Raw genomic sequence first — 15213 nt, 5'->3', positions numbered from 1 at the left:
TAAGCATTACATGTGGGTGACATTATCCTGCAGTACTGAACAGACTCTTCTCTCCAAGCTTGTAAAGCTTTTAGATCTATTGAGCATGTGTGGGTGCTCATATGCGGGTGTTGCCTCATGTGCCTCCACAGTAAGTATCAGAGCTGAATCAAGCTAAGCAGTTGACTCTCCAGGGAGGCTAATGGTTAATTCATCCTGCTGTCTATGAAAAACATTGTTTATGGTAAGTAAACTTGTTTTTTACATTGATAAGCATGCTGAATTAGCCATTACATATGGGCAATCCTAAGCTGAGGGTTGAAGTAGAGAAATTACTTAGCAAGCAACCTGGAGTCCACCATGGACAGTGGACTACAGCGTGAACAGATTACACAAAACTGATTATCCAAATCTCATGTCAACCTTTGAGATATTATCAAGACAGTAATGAGCTATGAATATGTGGACTGAAGCCCACATCACAGCTTTGCAGATATTTTCAAGGGGCATTGCTCGCAGATGAGCAACAGAAGAAACCATAGCTCGCACCTGCTAAACTTTGACTCTGTAACTTGTAATTCTGCCAGGTTGTAGTAGTGATGGATGCAATCAGCTAACCAAATGGATAAAGTTTGCTTAGCGGCCACTATTCAGACAGCGTAGTACAAGATGAAGAGTTGGTTGTTCTAACGATGAGGCTGAGTACATCTCTTATAGTATGCCAAGAACCATTTGTAGTCCAGACTATGAAGGGCTTTCTTGCCCTCATGCACATGAGGCCTTGGAAAGAAGGTAGGTAGTACTATAGACTGATTAATATGGAAAGCTGAGATTACTTTTGGTAGAAACTTTGGGTATGTTTGGAGGACTACCCTGTTGTGACAGAACTGCAGATATGGAGAGACAAAGCCCTGGAGTTTGCTAACTCTTCTTGCCAAGGTGACTGCAATGAAGAAAAGCAACTTCCAAATCAATAACTTCAAAGAAGCAGTCTCTAGTGGTTCTAAAGGCAACTTCATCAGTTAGGAGAGGACCATATTAAGATCCCATGGAGCAGGAGGTTTCTGTATCAGAAGTTTGACATGCCAGAGTCCTTTCATAAAATAAGACATGAGCAGGTACACTGAAGTTTGTTTGTTGACCAACAAAGTGTGATATGTTGAGATGGCACTCAGATGGACTTTCATTGAGGAATTAGCGAGGCCTGAATAAGAGAGCTGAAGCAAGTATTATTAAGGGTTGTGAAGGTTCATATGAAAAGGGATCAAAATCATGTTGTTGGCACCAGATGGAGAATCTTTTCCATTTGAATGCATAGTTTCTTCTGGCAGAAGGCTTCCTAGAGGAAATTAATATGTCTTTAATTTCTGATGGTAAAAAGAGATTTGCAATCACAGGAAGTAATCTTCAAAGGAATTTACATGTGTAAATTAACATACTATTATAGTAATTTTCAAAAGCCCATATACATGCTTAAAGTGTACTTATGTGTGTACAACCTATTGACAATTCAATGGCATATATTTTAGCAATTTTCAAATCCAGTTAACATGTAAAGTCCATTTACATATATAAAACCTAGTTTTAAGCATTTAAATTTTTTTGAAAATTGCCCCTACACACACACAGTGTGCTCAACATCCAAGCTGTGAGATGGAGGGCTGAGAGACTGGGATGAAAGAGAGTCCCACTGTCTTGAGTTACAAGAGTAGGTTCTGACTTTAGAGATATGAGAGGACTGTGGCAAAGCTTGATGAGATATGCATACCAAAATTTGGCTGGGCCTGCTGAGTGGTTTTTGGCTGATGGTGCTCCCATTTTTTAGGTCTGGCTGGAAGCTGCTGTTGGCATGGTGTCGGAAAAGGTGGAAGCCAGTACTGCTGAAAAGGCTGGTAAGGCCGTCTGTGGAAATAGGGTCACTTGTAAGAAAAGTTTAGACATCACTGAAGAGTGAGCAGCTCTGGCGCCATGGAGAGTGACTATGCTGCCAAATTTTGGTCTTTCAGGAAACTGTTTCTCAGAGCTCCTCCCTGAAAAAGTTGTCTTCAAAGCATGGGAGATCCACTAATTTCTCATGGACATCCTCACGGAAGGAACTTGTTCATAACCATACCATACACTGTGCTCTGATATAAGCTGCGGAGGTACACAATGCAGAATCAAACAATCCATACATGTAACCGAGTAGGGGCTCAGACAGCTTCTTCCGCATCCTTGAAAGGCTGAGGAAAGATATTCTGATCAGAGGAAGGTAGGTACAGCTTCAGCTTCTGAAGACAGTCATTGAGGTATTGCATCATGAGAAACTGGTAGATGGTGATGTGAGCAGAAAGCATAGCAATCTGCAACATCCTTTTCCCAAAAATGTCCAGAGGTTTATAATCTTTGCCCAGCAAGGAGTTGGAATGAATGCAAATATTCTTTTTCTCAGAACAGAATCCACTACTATGATTGGAACAGCAGGTGAATTTCACCAAAGCCTGATGATTGTTGGACTCTATACCTAAGGTTTAGTTATTGAGGCATAGAGGTAAATGAAATCGGCATTTCCCATAATTTCATCAGTGGGCCCTTTAGAATGTCATGAACTGGTAAGGCGGAAGGTTCAGCTGATGTATCCAGAATTTTAAGAATTCCAAGCAGTTCTGAAAGTGGATCTTTATCCTTACAGACATGAGCACCTAGTACTGCTCTTAACTTTTCCACAAATTTTGAATAGTGAGATCTTCCGGAGGGGAGGTGTATTCCGGAGGATCTGGCAGAGGATCTGATAGCATTCTAATGGAGTCCTCTGCTGAGCCTAGAGGTATGGGCTTACTTATCCAGGACTCCAGTGATGAAGGTGACACACGGTTCCTCTGGTTCAGGTCTCAGAAATATAGCCTGGTCCAATACCTGCAACTGAACAGACTCCACTGCAATCAAGTGTGATGATGAGGAGCCCTAATTTGGGTTTCTGATGATGATAGCACACCTAAGGGTGAATGTGAGATTTCCATCGGTGGAACTGCAGAAGCCAGAGTTGAAAAAAGAGATAGGTACATTCCATCTGCCTCTTTAGAGAGAAGTAAAGAAACTCCTCACTAAGTCTACAATTTGGTCAAGCGACTAGTTGTTTTCTGTGGCCTGGTGTAGGTGGAGGTACATCCTCTTCCAATACCAAAACAGGTTCTGGCATTATAGCAGGCAGTCTGCCAGAGGTCAATTGAACATGCAAATTCCGCTGATTGCAGGTGATGACCTTTAGCTAGTAACCTAGGAGGCATTAGTAACCTCAAACCTTCTGCCACAGATTTCAGATGACTAGTATATTGCATGTGTTGGCAACCCTTCTTGATAGGAGGAAGTACAAACATGCAAGGGAGTTGAATGCCTGGACATTACAGAGGACTGTGAGACACTTCAAAACATATTTTTCTGCTGCCCACGGGTCATCCAGGTATTTCATGGAGTGAAATACATGTTAGGTACATTGAAGCCTGCAATGAGTACATCAATGAATTTTGCCAGGAGTGTATCGCTGCATCATCAAAGCCCTGATGCATCGTACTGGTACACATCGAGTGAGTCAGTGAAGTGTACATCAGCGCGTTGAGCACTGGGCTCCTGGTTGTAGCGTGTATCAGGTGCATCGGTATACAACACATTAGGTGCGTCAGTGCATCGTGCTTCATGTGTGTCGTGCACCATGTTTCAAGTGCATTGAGGGATCATGCATTGGATGAAGCTTCACAGCACTGTGAGCTGCCGGCATCGTGGAGGAGCATTCCAATGGTGCCAGTGCCAATGCATTGCGATACTTATTTCTTTGACAGGCTGGGAATGATATTTTTGTTTCAAAGTGGAGCGGCCAGCTGAACTTGACCCTGCGGCTTTGGCCTGAGTGGATGGAGGAGTTTTGGAAGAGCTGCCGTTCGTTATTTTCCGAGGAGGCAGATAACACTGCACTGCGGATGGAAGATATACTATGACTCCAAAGAAATGTATGCAGGTCTTCCATGCACAAGGCTCTGGAGTGCTGTGACCACAGGAGCATTTGTCCACAGGCTTCACAGTTTTCTGGTCGTTGTTGAGTCCCAGTTAGCAATCAGAACTTCTGGCCATCAGTGAGCGATATGATCTTGCCACATGGAAGTTCTTAAATCAACTCACTGTAGTAGATTTAGTCTTCTGGCCCACATTTTGTTTTTGCTGAGGAAAACAGCTTCAGTAATTCTCTTTAATTTTTTTGTCTTGAAAAGTACCATTGGGTAGCTGCAGAAGCAGCAAAGTAAGGCAGACGTTTTTATCAAAAAGGAGAACATAAGAAATTGCCATTCTGGGTCCATCAAGCCCAGCATCCTGTTTCTAACAGAGGCTAAACCAGGCTACAAGAACCTGGCAATTACCCAAACACTAAGAAGATCCCATGCTACTGATGCAATTAATAGCAGTGGCTATTCCCTAAGTAAACTTGATTAATAGCAGTTAATGGACTTCTCCTCCAAGAACTTATCCAAACCTTTTTTGAACCCAGCTACACTAACTGCACTAACCACATCCTCTGGCAACAAATTCCAGAGCTTTATTGTGTGTTGAGTGAAAAAGAATTTTCTCAGATTAGTCTGCAATGTGCTACTTGCTAACTTCATGGAATACCCCTAGTCCTTCTATTATTCCAAAGTGTAAATAACTGATTCACATCTACTCATTCAAGACCTCACATGATCTTAAAGATCTCTATTATATCCCCCCCTCAGCCGTCTCTTCTCCAGGCTGAACAGTCCTAACCTCTTCAGCCTTTCCTCATAGGGGCGCTGTTCCAGCCCCTTTATCATTTTGGTTGCCCTTCTCTGTACCTTCTCCATCTCAAAAAAGATATAGTTGCGATGCGGCAACCAGAATTGCACACAGAATTCAAGGTGCGGTCTCACCATGGAGCGATATAGAGGCATTATGACATTTTCCATTTTATTAACCATTCCCTTCCTAATAATTCCTAACATTGTTTGCTTTTTTGACTGCTGCAGCACACTGAGCCGACGATTTTAAAGTATTATCCACTATGATGCCTAGATCTTTTTCCTGGGTGGTAGCTCCTAATATGGAACCTAACATCGTGTAAATACAGGAAGGGTTATTTTTCCCTATATGCAACACCTTGCACTTGTCCACATTGAATTTCATCTGCCATCTGGATGCCCAATCTTCCAGTCTTGCAAAGTCCTCCTGTAATGTATCACAATCCGCTTGTGATTTAACTACTCTGAATAATTTTTTATCATCCGCAAATTTGATAACCTCACTTGTCGTATTCCTTTCCAGATCTTTTTTATATATATTGAAAAGCACTGGTCCAAGTACATATTCCTGAGGCACTCAACTGTTTACCCTTTTCCACTGAGAAAATTGACCATTTAATCCTACTCTCTGTTTCCTGACTTTTAACCAGTTTGTAATCCATGAAAGGACAAAGTACACATCCGTGCTTCACAGGGTTCCCAACTGACTCCAGATTTTCAGGAGAGATTCATCCAGGCCTGGATTTATCCCATTGCATTCTGGGACTTGTAGTTCTGACTTCCCTATTGCACTTTGCAGAAAAGCAAGACTACAAGTCCCTACTTGTAGTGGATTAAAACCAGGATGGGATCAGCCTGTCTTGAAAATCTGGAGCCAGTTGGCAATCTTAGTGCTTTAGCTTAGACAAAAAATGATTGCAGAGGCTCACGAGACAACGCCCACATGGGAATTCCTGCACATTCTCAGTAGAGCTAAAAGCTCTACAAACTTGGAGAAACAAGTCCGTTCAATGCTCCCGGATGACTTCACCCACATGTAATGGCTAATTCAGCCCTCTTATCAATGGAAACCTTGCTAGTTTTACTGCATTTCTGTTGGGTTAAAACAATACTCCCTGCCTACTATGTTAAGTTTGGAACAGAAAAGTAATACCTGCAAGAAGGGGAATGAAGTCTATTTGTAAAGTTATTTTGTCCTCCTTCTCCTTGACTGGTTTTTGGCTCATCTTTCTTCCTTGGTCCTGAAACATTTCTTTGACATTTGAGAGTGTGTTTCTTCCTGTGAAAAGAACAATCTATTTTAAGAATAAACAGGAACAACGCTAACTTGTAGATTATAGGCAACTGTTTCTGGACTTTGTCAGTGGTGTGAAGGGTTTTGATTACGTTTTTAAAGATAATTATTTATGCATACATACAGAAAGGAAACCAGCTGTCAAGACACACTGTGCAAAACTGTATGTTACTTTGAAAACATACACACAGCCATCTTTGGCAGGAATAACTGCACAGCATTCTGAATGCCTGCATAATCTATGAAAGCCATTTAAGAAGAAAAAGGTAGAAAGAATCATATGATGATTAACCAATTATAGATGAGCCAGCTGAGGTACAGATATGTAACAGCATGTACACAGAGGGGGGACATTTATCATGCCATGATGTGCTGTCATGGGAGGTGCGACATATCACATAAAAGTATTCCTGCAATATTTTGCCCATCGCCAACAAAATATCACAGCAATATCACCACACAATGTTTTTATGGTGGGAGAAACCTGCTATAAAAAATAGCACCGCGAAATACAGGCCTACGCATCAGATGATGGTCCACCTCGGCAGGGGCCACCATCACTTTAAAGAGCCCAAGGCCCAAAAATAACTGTCCCCCTGCCCACCCCTCACTACTACCTCTCTAGACAGCACAGACATTAAAATGTAAAAATATATAGCCCTTATGAGTCACGTGGTGATGCCCCGCCTCTCTATTCAAACTCTTCCCTTTGGAAAAAATTCCTCCCCTGGCCCAACCCAAGTCCCCCCCTCCTGTAACTCCCACAATTCCATGAGCATCCTAAGATTTCCACTCTCCTTCCCCCTTATCCCAAAAATAGGGCCTGGTTATTAGGGGGACCCCCTCTCCATACCTTAAAAATAATCACTGGTGTTGCAGTGGGAGTCCAAAGCACCCCTAGCTCTTGGCCTGGTCGATGACATTTTCCTACCATATGTACATCGCTTTGATTACTATGTGAATTATTGCCATAAATCAAATAAACAAATACTAATTTTAAGGTACAGGAGGAAGGGGTCCCTAGGTCACCAGACCCTATTTTGGGGGTAAGGGAGGAGGGGAGGCAAATGGGGAGGGGGGACCTGATGGTTACCTACTGATTTAAGGGGAAGCTTTACTGAAGGGGAGGATTTTGGATAGGGAGACAGGGCATCGCTGCATAATTTAAAATCTTTTATTTTTACTTATTTATTGCAGGCTCCCCTTGGCAAGCAGCCCCAGGGTGAGCGAGATGGGGTGGGGCTGGGGAGTCTAGCAAGACCTCCAGAGGATATTTAGGTGCTTAAGTGGGTGGTTATTTTTTGACCTGTATATAACTGGCCTCCCTTGGACATCAGAATGCATGTTAGCATCCCCGGGAAAAATTAACTACACCTTCCTGAAACATTCTAAAATAACAGGGCTGACATTTTTCTAAGTCAGCTGCATTGTTTTATTTGCATTGAATTGCCTATGTTTTGTTATGGATCCTTGCTAACTCCTTCTTTTATTTGTTAGAAGTTGAGAGCTTGGGCTTCTGTCCCTCCAACGCAAGCCCATGTAGCAAAACACGGTCTGTGTCCGGGGAACAAAACTTTTCCTGTACTATGTGAATAAAAGTTGGAAATGCTTGAAAAATATCTTCAATGACTGATTGATTCGAGTACTTCCACAAGGTTTCTAGAATCCATAGTGCTATACCATAGCTATAGGAAAATTGGTTCTTACCTGCTAATTTTCATTCCTGTAATACCACAGATCAGTCCAGACCAGTGGGTTATGCACTCCCACCAACAGATGGAGTCAGAGAACAAAGCTTCGAGGCACTGGCATCCCAAGTGTGCCACCTGCAGCTCATCAGTTTTCAGCGATACCCAAGCAAAGTATAATTGACAAAAAAACAAAATATTATAGAATCATTCTGATAGATTCCCTATGTACAGCAGCTAACCGTTAGGTAAATCAGTCTTTCGGCAGTAGCACCCGGGCGGGTCCTGGACCGATCTGTGGTATTACAGGAACGAAAATTAGGAGGTAAGAACCAATTTTCCTTTCCTGTATATTCCCAGATCAGTCCAGACCAGTGAGATGTACCAAAGCCACACTACACTGGGCAGGAACTCGAAAGACCCGCTTGCAAGATGCTCTCCTCAAAAAGCGCTTGGTCTGGCTCCCTGACTTCCAGACGATAATGCCTTGTGAAGGTAAGCAGGGAAGACCAGACTGTGGTTCTATAAATCTCCTCAGTGACAACAACTGACACTCCGCCCAAGAAGCCGCTTGCGCTCTCGTCAAGTGAGCTTTCAAACCAATCGGGACGGAGCGACCCTTCCCTATGTAGGCCAAGCAAATTGTTTCCTTCAGCCAGTGAGCCAAGGATGCCTTAGATGCCTTTTCATCCTTCTTCGGACCTCCAAAGAGCACAAAAAGGTGATCCGATTTTCGAAAGAGTTAGTGACCTTCAAATACCGAAGGAGAACCCAGCGGACATCAAACAGATGAAGATTTCTTCCCATAGCGAGGTCACGAGCCAATCAGGGACTCCGAGTAACTCCACGAACTGATTAACATGAAAGGCAGACACCACTTTCGGGAAAAAGGAAGGGACCGTGCGCAGGGATACCCTATCAGCCGAGATGTAAAGGAAGGGATCCCTACAGGAAAGAGCCTGCAATTCTGAAATACGCCTCGCGGAACAGATGGCCACCAAGAACACTGTCTTCAAGGTGAGGTCCTTTAAGGAAGCGGGTCCCAGAGGCTCAAACACCAGATTGAGATTCCACTCCGGGCATAACTTACGAAGAGGATGACGAAAGTGCTTCACCTCTTTCAGGAAACGGACAATGTCCGAGCGACTTGGTTAGAGGCCTGCCACCTACCCGCCCTAGGAGACATCACAGGGCCGAAAACTGAACACGCAGGGAACTATAAGCCAAACCTTTGGATAATCCCTGCTGCAAAAACCAAGACCTGAGGAATGGTCACCGACAACGGCACTACACCCTGCTAGTCACACCAGACTTCAAACACCTTCCACACTCGAGCATATGCCATAGACGTCGAGGGCCGTCTGGACTGAAGCAGGGTGGAAATCACCTGTTCTGAATAACCTTTCATCCATAACTGCCGCTTCTCAAAACACCAGGCTGCGAGAGAGAAGTGAACCTCCCGATTTGAAAAAATGGGCCCTTGTCGCAGGAGGTTCGGCAGATGAGCTAGGCGTAGCAGGCCGTCTGTCGCCAACCGTACCAGGTCCGCAAACCACAGCCGCCGCAGTCACTCCGGTGCCATCAGAATTACTGAACTGGGATGGTCCTCTATGCATCTGAGAACGAGCCTGATCAGGGGCCATGGAGGAAAGGCATACAAGAGGATTCCAGCTGGCCACTTGCAGACTAGGATGTCTACTCCTACCGCCCCGATTTCCTTATTTCGGCTGAAGAACCGGTCCGTCTTGGCGTTGACACGGGTCGCCATGAGGTCCAGTTTGGGAACTCCCCATCGAGCACAAATGTGATTCCAACGCTCCCAGGATAGTTCCCACTCCCCGGGATCTAACTGTTGACGACTGAGGAAGTCCGCCTGCACGTTGTCCCCGCCTGCCACTTGAGAGGCTGCGATGTCTTCCAGATGAAGATCGGCCCAAGTGAAGAGGAAGGGTGCTTCCTGTGCCATGGCTGGATTCCAGGTTCCTCCCTGGCGATAGAGATATGCCACCGTAGTGGCGTTGTCCGAGAAGACTCGAACCATTCTCCCTTGCACCAGGAACTGGAACACCAACGGACTGCCCTTGTCTCTAGGTGATTGATAGACCACGACCGTTTGGGTAAGGACCAGGTTCCCTGTGCCGCATGACCGAGGCACACTGCTCCCCAGCCTTGAAGGCTTGCATCTGTTGTCATGATCACCCAGTCCGGGACTTCGAGGGGCATCCCCTTCTGTAAGTTGTCTTCCAACATCAACCATTGCAGGTTGGACCTGATTTGATGTGACAAAGGCAGGGGCAACTGGTATTGCTCCGATACTGGATCCCACCGCGACAGAAGATCTCTCTGCAACGGTCTCAGGTGAGGGAAGGCACAAGGCACCAATTCCAACTTTGAAGCCATGAACCCCAGAACTTGTAGGTAATCCCACACTCTGGGGATTTGACGCTGTAACAAGAGACACACTTGTTGCTGCAATTTGTACATCCTGTCGTTCGTGAGAAACACCCTGCCCTGGAGGGTATCAAAACGAGCTCCCAAATACTCCAGACACTGTGACGGAATCAGATGACTTTTCGCTTCGTTGATTACCCAGCCTAGGGATTGGAGACAATGGATCACACGAAGAACCATCCGCTCGCCTTCCGACTTAGCTCGAATCAGCCAATCGTCGAGGTAAGGATTGACCATTATCCCTTCCTTCTGGAGGGTCGCCGCCATCACAACCATTTGCAACTTTTCCTTTCATTAATCCAGATTGGTTCTTTTGAACTTGGTCAACGTGGTTTTCCAAGGTCTCTAGCTTTTCAGAGTGTTTTTTTACAGTTAAGTCCAATTGTTTAGATTGATTCTGAATTTATTATTTTTGTATCAAGACTAGCCATTGATGTTTTTAATTCCATCAGAACAAGCCATAAGTTTTCTAATGTTATCTTTTGTGCTGCCTCAACACTAGAGCCCACAACAAGAACAGCAGATTTTTCAATTTGAAAGTGGTGATTTTGCCTCATAGCAGAGGCCGCGCCTTACCTTCGCTGCCATTAGTTGTCGAGGTTAGAGGTTCCATGGTCATTTCTCCTCTCGCACTCCGGCGGGACATCTTTGTTTCCTCCGACCTGTGATCTTGTTCCTCTTTCTCCGTTTCTCCCCCTGATGGGGGTCCGGTGGCGCCACTCTCTCGGGGCATCCCCGGCTCCGAGTCCAGAGATAGAACGGGTAACGACAGTTAAGGCGTCACGGGCACTCCGGGACTAAGGGAGATGTAATGATCCTGTGGCCTTGTAATTCGCTCCACCCCAACGCCACCAGTGGATACTTTACCCGGAGTCGTTGCACTTAGTGGTGAGAGGAACCCCTCAATTAACAGTTGTGAGAGGGTGGCAGTAGGAATAGTCAGGGTGTCTATTCTTACTTTCCCCTTTCTTTTCATGTGAGACATCATTGAAACAGCAGAAAACTTGCAAAAATTGAGGAGCGCTCTCTCGGCACAACCTTCTAGGCAGCCATCTTGGATCAATGTTCTGTTTTTCTAATAGGGGGTATTTTAGGGCCTGTTGTAATGCTTGCATTGTTACCTTTTCATAGGTAGTGTTGTTGCTGCTTGAGTACTGGCAGTTATTACTGTTTTGACATAAAAAGTATATTGTATTGTAATTCTGTTTTCTTGTGGCTTTGAGAGGGACAAGCCATGCCCATGGTGTGTTATAATAAGCCTAATATCATATGGGTTCCAAGTGTTTGTTTTTCATTTTTGCAGGGTTTTCTGGTTGACACCACAGCATTGCATGTAAATATAACATACATATTATAATTGATATTTTATCTCAGAAGAGTGTAGTTTGAATATCCTTTTTCATGTAAAATCTGTATTATAACTGTATAATTTTTTATTGTGTGTACGGAGAATGTGACAAGCTAGGATAAGGTGCAAGGCTGTAAGGTTTGCCTAGGATGCCTAACACCCTTTTACCGGCCTTACTTCTTTTTCTCCCCTTTCTCTCTCTCTGGGCAAGATGGCTGTCTCCGGTGCCGAGTGCCACAGGCCTCGGCGTTCTCTGACCAGCATGGGCGTCCCCATCTGCCATGCTCACTCCCTGGGCCTCCTAGGGCGCGAGCGCACACATCTCTGATGCTCAAATACACATCATGGCAGGAACCTGGGGGCGACCCCACCGCATGATGTCAGTACCTCCGGGTATAATTAGGCTCCACTTCCGCTACCTAAACGAGTTAGCAAAAACTTCGCTTCGCTACTCTGACTGCTCTAAGCTGCCAGCTTAGACGCTTCTTATCGCTAAGGGCCTCACTCTAGCAAAAGCTCTAGACACCCGCTCGTCGGGGGTCTCTTGCTTCCTACTACCCTTCGGGGCCTCACTAATCTAGACAACCACTCCTCGGGGGTCTTGACTCTTATTCATTCCAGGATATCAGACTACTGGATACTCGCTCCTCGAGGGCCTATCCTCTTCATATCCTGCACCATGGACCTTCGGTCCCACCATTCTACCATCAGGAAGACGCCTTCTCTCCGTGAGTACCTCTACTCCACCCACCAGCCGCATAATTACCCACTCTGTGGGCTCCTGCCTATCGTGAACACCTGGATGAGACTACACTTCTAAGCCTGTTGAGCGTATTGGCACCTCGTGGTTCAGTGCCTTACCTTCCTGCCTTACCATTGATTACAAGATATGATTATTCTGGCTACTTAAATAATATATCACAAGACTATCAACAAAGAACCATATGAAGTGACATATATTTTTTAATCTTTATTACATTAGAAAAATCACAGCAATATTTAAATATTTTACATATTACCCACAAAAATATGCATCTAAAAATTCTCACTCCATTCATACATCATACATACCCTTACATACTTCCAACTTTTCTTCATAAAACTGTCTCGATCCTCTCAGATTAGATCATATACCAAAAGTTCTTTACAGTACATTGTAAATTTTTTAATACAAACTATTAAATAAGCAGAGAAAATCCAAATTTCAAAAATTGTCACTCTGAGAAACGACAAAATCTTCAACTCTTCTCTTATTATCTCAACATGCTTCGCCCACAGGCTTCCTCAGGAGATATTTGAACGAATCTCCTACTGCTCATTTATTCATGTTCATCGCATATTCCCGAAAGGATTTCATCTATAATATTTAATAAAATCAATTAACATAGTTTTCTATAAGTCTTTACCAAAAAAACTTTATACCTTTTAACCTTAAAAAGATATCTAATGATTAAATTTTTACCTGTACGTCCTCAAAAAGATTTCTCTTAGACGTACATGTAAATGTACCATTCTGCTCCCGCTGCTCCACGTTTTTTCAAAAGGTATTCACCCAGACGCTTAAATTTAAACACTTCTTCCAACCTTCCTTTATGAGTTACCTAAGCGAATTAAATCAATAGTTCAAAAAATTTAGAAATTTCTACCGGAGAGGAAAAAAACCCCTCCTTTCCAAACCCCATAAACACGAATAACAAAGAGAAGGAAAACTCACCATATCTTATAATTCTTAACACACCACCACCTTCATAATGTTCAAACAGACGCCGACATCGAGTGAATCGAAGGAAGTGAGGAAACCACTTCCCCTCTTCTTTTAAAGTCCCTTACTCCAATCAAACGGCAGTCTAACTTCATCTCCGCCCCTTTATTTTACCTTCCCACTAAGATTCAACTCAGCCCTACTGCACAACCGCACTTCCCCAAAACACAGAACAAAAAAAGCAACACATCTTTCAAAAATGAAAAAAACATTTTACACTTCTTATTCCTTACTTTAACCCAGGTCAATAGTAATTATATTGCTAAAGACATGCTGACCAATCTATTTTATCATTCAAACCCTTGGGCCACAATGTTCCCAAAGAAAAGATCAATCTTTGCTCCAAGCGTAACAATGTTTTATTAATATTGCCTCCTCGTCTATTGTTTATTTCTTGTATCACAAAGAAACGAAGCTCCTCCACTGTATGATGATATTCTTGCCAATGTTTTACCAGTGGAGCGGTTTCAACCACATTCCGAATCCTACTGCAATGTTCTAATACCCGAATTCTAACTTTTCTTGATGTTTTCCCTACATAAAACAGTCCACAAGGACATTGTACAATATATACTACTGAGCTGGATTGACACGTAGTTCTATTTTTCAGATAAATCTTTTTTCCAGACACCGGATGGGTAAAAAAATTAACCGACAATTTATGATGTACTGTAAAGAAGTTTTGGTATGTGATCTAATCTGAGAGGATTGAGACAGTTTTATGAAGAAAAGTTGGAAGTATGTAAGGGTATGTATGATGTATGAATGGAGTGAGAATTTTTAGATGCATATTTTTGTGGGTAATATGTAAAATATTTAAATATTGCTGTGATTTTTCTAATGTAATAAAGATTAAAAAATATATGTCACTTCATATGGTTCTTTACCATTGATTACAGCAGTACAATAAAGACTCTATCGATTCTGTGTTTGCTGTGTCAGCCAATCGCTGTGGTTCCCCACAGGGCTCCTCCCCGTGGGCAGAGTCATCTCCATTGCGACCAAGGGTCCACAATTCCTCAAACACAACATGAAAATAAAGAAACTCCAATAGCATGAATCTCCTGCAAAAGCCAATATATTATAAATCTTGCTATAATCACAAACAAGGGCTTGTTTTAAAGAGTGACCATCATAAAGTTCTTGAGGCTTTCCAAACTGGAGCTGCCCTGAACAGCTCTGGACTTTATAATCATCAGTCACTCTGTGTGTGCATAAGAGTTGAATGCTGAAAATGCTGGCTATTCAACAGATGCTTGAGAGACAAGCTATCTCTACGACACACTTATCTGAAAATGTCCACTGTGTGAGCAAGCCTCTTAATGAATCAGAGTCCTACATTGCAATGTTTCGGAGGATGTATTAATCTTCTTCAGGGAAAGATTTGCATTTGTGGACCGATGTCATTTATCTGTAAAAAATGGACATTCATTAGAGTAGCCCTAATAAACTTTAAGGCAAACCATGACGGAAGGCAATTACTAGGTCAGTTAAATCTTGCGTGTTGAGCGCTGTAAATGCAAACTTGTTCAGCGCTATAAGAAAAGGAATGAAAATGAATCTTACATATTGGAAAAAAATGCCTATAAGCAGAGTAAAGACGATCGAGACAAAGTTACTTAGAATGATAGTGTAGCCTGGAAATCCTCTTTCTGAGAATCTTCTTTTCAAAACAGATGCTTGATCATAAAAATCATTTTTATCTGAACATAAATGATGAATTCGGAAAAATTGGCCCACCGGTAAACCCTCTTTAAAAGGGCATGGGGATGACTGTCAAGCCTTAAAAAATGATTTCTATCTGTTGTTTTTCTGTATAATGTGGTTTGTAAGTATTGCGTTCATGCCTATTCTCGCCCTTGCTCCACCCTTTCTACCTTTGTGGCGACTCCCTTCGGCTCAGACGGACA

At 43.2% G+C, this 15213-nt stretch overlaps 1 protein-coding gene across 4 annotated transcripts in view; it reads right to left on the bottom strand.

The window, feature by feature from the left end:
• Positions 1–15213, bottom strand: part of KIAA1257 (KIAA1257 ortholog) — a 384182-nt gene that overhangs the window by 148095 nt on the left and 220874 nt on the right. For all 4 annotated transcript variants that reach the window (XM_029600807.1, XM_029600809.1, XM_029600810.1 and 1 more), the window contains one exon: positions 5914–6039. In XM_029600807.1, the coding sequence (XP_029456667.1) occupies positions 5914–6039 (126 nt within the window). The remainder of the gene's footprint in view (positions 1–5913; positions 6040–15213) is intronic.

The sequence above is a fragment of the Rhinatrema bivittatum genome, chromosome 4 (genome assembly GCF_901001135.1).
Source record: "Rhinatrema bivittatum chromosome 4, aRhiBiv1.1, whole genome shotgun sequence".
In the NCBI taxonomy this organism is placed as follows: Eukaryota; Metazoa; Chordata; class Amphibia; order Gymnophiona; family Rhinatrematidae; genus Rhinatrema; species Rhinatrema bivittatum.
This window is presented reverse-complemented; position numbering and strand designations above follow the sequence as displayed.